The sequence below is a fragment of the Nerophis lumbriciformis genome, linkage group LG17 (genome assembly GCF_033978685.3).
Source record: "Nerophis lumbriciformis linkage group LG17, RoL_Nlum_v2.1, whole genome shotgun sequence".
NCBI lineage: Eukaryota > Metazoa > Chordata > Actinopteri > Syngnathiformes > Syngnathidae > Nerophis > Nerophis lumbriciformis.
Genome location: NC_084564.2, coordinates 3,528,565 through 3,535,000, shown reverse-complemented (window position 1 = coordinate 3,535,000; position 6,436 = coordinate 3,528,565). Strand labels below are relative to the sequence as shown.

At 44.2% G+C, this 6,436-nt stretch overlaps 1 protein-coding gene across 1 annotated transcript in view; it reads right to left on the bottom strand.

The window, feature by feature from the left end:
* Window positions 1-6,436, bottom strand: part of LOC133614370 (calpain-5-like) — a 62,266-nt gene that overhangs the window by 15,524 nt on the left and 40,306 nt on the right. The window contains exons 4-8 of the mRNA XM_061972270.1: window positions 5,905-6,113; window positions 5,609-5,801; window positions 1,188-1,387; window positions 999-1,076; window positions 723-918 (exon numbers count right to left, since the gene is read on the bottom strand). Coding sequence (XP_061828254.1) covers window positions 723-918; window positions 999-1,076; window positions 1,188-1,387; window positions 5,609-5,801; window positions 5,905-6,113 — 876 coding nt within the window. The remainder of the gene's footprint in view (window positions 1-722; window positions 919-998; window positions 1,077-1,187; window positions 1,388-5,608; window positions 5,802-5,904; window positions 6,114-6,436) is intronic.

Sequence of the window (6,436 nt, the reverse complement as noted above, 5' to 3'; positions counted from 1 at the left end):
CTGACCTGCTCTATGGAGATGGAGATTTCAAGTTCCAACAGGACTTGGCGCCTGCACACAGCGCAAAATCTACCCGTGCCTGGTTTACGGACCATGGTATTTCTGTTCTAAATTGGCCCGCCAACTCCCCTTACCTTAGCCCCATAGAAAATCTGTGGGGTATTGTGAAAAGGAAGATGCAGAATGCCAGACCCAAAAACGCAGAAGAGTTGAAGGCCACTATCAGAGCAACCTGGGCTCTCATAACACCTGAGCAGTGCCAGAAACTCTTCGACTCCATGCCACGCCGCATTAATGCAGTAATTGAGGCAAAAGGAGCTCCAAACAAGTATTGAGTATTGTACATGCTCATATTTTTCATTTTCATACTTTTCAGTTGGCCAACATTTCTAAAAATCCCTTTTTTGTATTAGCCTTAAGTAATATTCTAATTTTGTGACACACGGAATTTTGGATTTTCATTTGTTGCCACTTCAAATCATCAAAATTAAATGAAATAAACATTTGAATGCATCAGTCTGTGTGCAATGAATAAATATAATGTACAAGTTACACCTTTTGAATGCAATTACTGAAATAAATCAAGTTTTTCAAAATATTCTAATTTACTGGCTTTTACCTGTATATGTCCTCCAAGTTTGGAAGTATTTGGATAAAAACAGGAGACAAATCCTGTGAATGACTCTGAATATGTTGCAGACTAAGTTGGTAGTGGTGAGCACCTGAGGGTTCTGGAAGAAAGAGCCCTTGTTATTGGTGCAGCCCCCCGCTCGGTTCTTCATCGGCTCATCGTGGTGCTGCCAGGAGCCGCGCACCACCTCCTCCTCCCAGGTCTTGTGAATGCTCATATAGGAGGTGTTGATGAGGCGACACAAGATGACGTCTGTGAAGTTGTCGGTGAAGTCATCAAAGGTCATCCTGGAGGAAGACAAGAGGAGGGGGTGTAAACATGTCCGCCAACAAGGGGCGAGAACAGGAAACGGCAAACAGCGACTCACCAGAACTCACCGTCGTCCTGCACGGTGACACCCAATTTCTCCCACTCGCTCTTGCTGACTTGTTTCCACTCAGGAGAACTGCAAACACAGTGAGACACTCGGACCTTGAGCGAGCACGGCAGTCCATTTGAGCAAAACGTGTCCGTTGGAGGCGCAGTAAAGGCGTTCTGTTCCAGATTTGAAGCTCACCCGTCACTCCAAGGTCCGTTCCACTCGCCCTTCCCCCAGGGGTTCCTCACGCGGATCAATGTGATTTTTACCCCCTTGGAGGAGGAGGAGGACATCATGCCACGACCAAGGCTCACCTCACGCACATCCGTCACAGCGTAGGCGTGGCCCTTGACCAGGCCGCTGGGTAATTTGAACTCCATTTCGGTGACACTGCTCACCTATGACAACAACAACAGAGTTGGCTCCGCCCACTCTCATCATCACTCAATATGATGGTCAACAATTGCAAGTGACCAATGTATATATGATGTAGGGTTGTCTCAATACGAATATTTTGGTACCGGTACCAAAATGTATTTCGATACGTTGCAAAATAAAGGGTACCACAAAACATTCTCATTACGAGTTCTTGGTTTCTTATGTGGGTTTATTGTTAGGCAGTTTCCTTAACGTCCTCCCAGCGCGGCAACAACACACAACAACAGCAGTCACGTTTTCGTCTACCGTAAAGCAGTTCGTCTGCCGTAAACAGCAATGTTGTGACACTCTTAAACAGGACAATACTGCCATCTACTGTACATGCATATGTGACAATAACATCTAGGGCTTTTAGAGAGTGCAGTGTATTTTTATATATATATATATATATATATATATATATCAGGCATGTGATTTGACCACAATGAAAAAGACTGAAAAGATTTCCGGGGGTCTGAGGGGACGAAGGGGGGGGGGCGCGACGCCCCCAGAAGCTCCTGGTTTTTCACCAATTTAACATGCTAAAATTAACAAAGACAGCACCATTTGATTTAGGGTCGGAAAAACGGGAGATAATTTTTTTTTTTTTCTTCCCGAGATTAAAAAAGACGGAATTCCGACTTTAGACGGAAAAATCACATGCCTGATATATATATATATATATAGCTAGAATTTACTAAGTCAAGTATTTCTTTATATATATATATATATATATATATATATATATATATATATATATATATATATATATATATATATATATATATATATATATTTATATATATGCAGAGGTGGGTAGTAACGCGCTACATTTACTCCGTTACATCTACTTGAGTAACTTTTGGGATAAATTGTACTTCTAAGAGTAGTTTTAATGCAACATACTTTTACTTTTACTTAAGTATATTTATAGAGAAGGAACGCTACTTTTACTCCGATACTTTTATCTACATTCAGCTCGCTACTCGCTACTAATTTTGATCGATCTGTTAATGCACGCTTTGTTTGTTTTGGTCTGTCAGACAGACCTTCATAGTGCCTGCGTTTCAACAAATACAGTCACTGGTGACGTTCACTCCGTTCCACCAATCAGATGCAGTCACTGGTGACGTTGGACCAATCAAACAGAGCCAGGTGGTCACATGACCTGACTTAAACAAGTTGAAAAACTTATTGGGGTGTTACCATTTAGTGGTCAATTGTACGGAATATGTACTGTACTGTGCAATCTAATAATAAAAGTTCCAATCAATCAATCAAAAGTGTGAAGGAAAAAAGATACTTTTTATTTCAACCGTACACCCCGTCAAAAGCCTAAAGACTGACTGCACAGTTCCTGTCTTCACAATAAAAGTGCTGCTCCATCGCGCCTGCGCTTTCAAAATAAGAGTCTCCGAAAGCCAGCGCAAACAAGCTAGCAAGCTAAGGAGTTTGACGCCAATATATTTCTTGTAAAGCGTATAAAAACGAATATGGAAGCTGGACAAATAAGATGCCAAAAACCCACCACTTTCATGTGGTATTAGACAGAAAGGAGGAACTTTTCTTCTCCTCCATTTGAAAACGTGGACGTTATCATCACTACTGTCTGATTACAATCAATGCAAGTCATCAGAATCAGGTAATACACCAACTTATATTCTTGTCTTCATGAAAGAAAGGAATCTATATGTGTTAAACATGCATGTATATTCATTAAAACACCTTTAACATGTAAACAAAAACAGCTAAATAAATACATATAAATTATATACTGTATATATCAATGTATATGTATATATATATATATATATATATATATATATATATATATATATATATATATATATATATATATATATATGTGTGTGTGTGTGTGTGTGTGTGTGTGTTACTCATCAGTTACTCAGTACTTGAGTAGTTTTTTCACAACATACTTTTTACTTTTACTCAAGTAAATATTTGGGTGACTACTCCTTACTTTTACTTGAGTAATAAATCTCTAAAGTAACAGTACTCTTACTTGAGTACAATTTCTGGCTACTCTACCCACCTCTGTATATATATATATATATATGAAATACTTCACTTGGTGAATTCTAGCTGTAAATATACTCCTCCCCTCTTAACGCCCCCCCACCCACACCCCGCCCCACCCCCGACCACGCCCACTCCACCCCCCCACCTCCCGAAATCGGAGGTCTCAAGGTTGGCAAGCACGGTATATTTATAGAGAAGAAACGCTACTTTAACTCCGCTCCATTTATCTACGTTCAGCTCGCTACTCGCTACTGATTTTTATCCATCTGTTAATGCACGCTTTGTTTGTTTTGGTCTGTCAGACAGACCTTCAAAGTAGGATCTACGCATGCCTGCGTTTCACCAATCAAATACAGTCACTGGTGACGTTAGACTCCGTTCCACCAATCAGATGCAGACACTGGTGACGTTGGACCAATCAAACAGAGCCAGGCGGTCACATGACCGTCACACGTGGACCCCGACTTAAACAAGTTGAAAAACGTATTGGGGTGTTACCATTTAGTGGTCAATTGTACGGAATATGGACTTCACTGTGCAACCTACTAATACAAGTTTCAATCAATCAATCAATGCCTACTGAGCCTATGGTGCTGTTAATTTATTGTGGCTAAATTTGCCTTAATTTTTAAAATTTGAATGTATTATTATTTCCATCCATCCATCCATCTTCTTCCGCTTATCCGAGGTCGGGTCGCGGGGGCAGCAGCCTAAGCAGGGAAGCCCAGACTTCCCTCTCCCCAGCCACTTCGTCCAGCTCTTCCTGTGGGACCCCGAGGCGTTCCCAGGCCAGCCGGGAGACATAGTCTTCCCAACGTGTCCTGGGTCTTCCCCGCGGCCTCCTACCGGTCGGACATGCCCTAAACACCTCCCTAGGGAGGCGTTCGGGTGGCATCCTGACCAGATGCCCGAACCACCTCATCTGGCTCCTCTCCATGTGGAGGAGCAGCGGCTTTACTTTGAGCTCCTCCCGGATGGCAGAGCTTCTCACCCTATCTCTAAGGGAGAGCCCCGCCACCCGGCGGAGGAAACTCATTTGGGCCGCTTGTACCCGTGATCTTGTCCTTTCGGTCATAACCCAAAGCTCATGACCATAGGTGAGGATGGGAACGTAGATCGACCGGTAAATTGAGAGCTTTGCCTTCCGGCTCAGCTCCTTCTTCACCACAACGGACCGATACAGCGTCCGCATTACTGAAGACGCCGCACCGATCCGCCTGTCGATCTCACGATTCACTCTTCCCTCACTCGTGAACAAGACTCCGAGGTACTTGAACTCCTCCACTTGGGGCAAGATCTCCTCCCCAACCCGGAGATGGCACTCCACCCTTTTCCGGGCGAGAACCATGGACTCGGACTTGGAGGTGCTGATTCTCATCCCAGTCGCTTCACACTCAGCTGCGAACCGATCCAGTGAGAGCTGAAGATCCTGGCCAGATGAAGCCATCAGGACCACATCATCTGCAAAAAGCAGAGACCTAATCCTGCAGCCACCAAACCAGATCCCCTCAACGCCTTGACTGCGCCTAGAAATTCTGTCCATAAAAGTTATGAACAGAATGGGTGACAAAGGGCAGCCTTGGCGGAGTCCAACCCTCACTGGAAACGTGTCCGACTTACTACCGGCAATGCGGACCAAGCTCTGACACTGATCATACAGGGAGCGGACTGCCACAATCAGACAGTCCGATACCCCATACTCTCTGAGCACTCCCCACAGGACTTCCCGAGGGACACGGTCGAATGCCTTCTCCAAGTCCACAAAACACATGTAGACTGGTTGGGCAAACTCCCATGCACCCTCAAGGACCCTGCCGAGAGTATAGAGCTGGTTCACAGTTCCACGACCAGGACGAAAACCACACTGTTCCTCCTGAATCCGAGGTTCGACTACTATGTATTATTATTTAATATATATTATTGTTTAAGTTGCTTAAGAGATATTCCTGGCTCTGAATTTGCTCATTGCTATTTTTATGTTTTTGTGCATTATTTGTTGCCGTCATCATTAAACGAACAGGTTACTCATCAGTTACTCAGTACTTGAGTAGTTTTTTTACTTTTACTCAAGTAAATATTTGGGTGACTACTCCTTACTTTTACTTGAGTAATAAATCTCTAAAGTAACAGTACTCTTACTTGAGTACAATTTCTGAGCTCACCTTGACAGCACTGCTGATGAGGCCTCCCCTGCTGTGGACTTTGAGGACTCTCTCAAACAAGTTGCCACGTTTCACCTCGTCTGTCCTCACACCAGTTCCTATCAGATTTATCGGCTCCGACAGGCCGCCAGTGAAGTCCGTCAGGGCGTCGGCCGTGTTGCCCCCATCCAGCGCCTCGTAGCTCCCGGCCAACCTGGAGAACACCATAACCTGCATCCTAGTTCACGCTTGACGACTAGATCGACCACATTTGTCAACACTCCACAGATGATTGGTTAGAATGAAGAAGTACTTACTTGGCGTAGGCCTTCTCCGCCAGTGCGCTCCAGAACTCGTTAGCATCGTTTGAGTGACAGTAGAGCAGCTTTCCCTTCACAGTGGGCAGCCGGTCGTCAATAACCACATCCACCCACTCGCCAAACCTCCAGAAGGAGAAGTGGAAGATCCCGGTGTGGGCGTCTGGGGCATTGGTGTCCCAGTCCTGGTCCTTGCAGTCAGGAATGACCTTGGGGGGTGGTCACGGAGATCACCAAACAAGAAAGTTACACTGCTGTGGTCATGTTGAAAAACAACAAAGTGTCATCACGCTATTATCAACAAACAATTTCCCTTGTGGATCATTAAAGTTTGTCTAAGTCTAAGTCAGATAGTTGTTATTGTTGTGTAAACGAGGGCTGCACTCACACACACAAAACTGCATTTATGTATTATTCATGGTTTTCGAGTTTACGGCTATGCGATAGCACCGCACTTTCCGGACTATAGGGCGCACTTAAAATCCTTTTTTCTTCTTCTCAAAACTCAACAGTGCGCCTTATAATCCGGTGT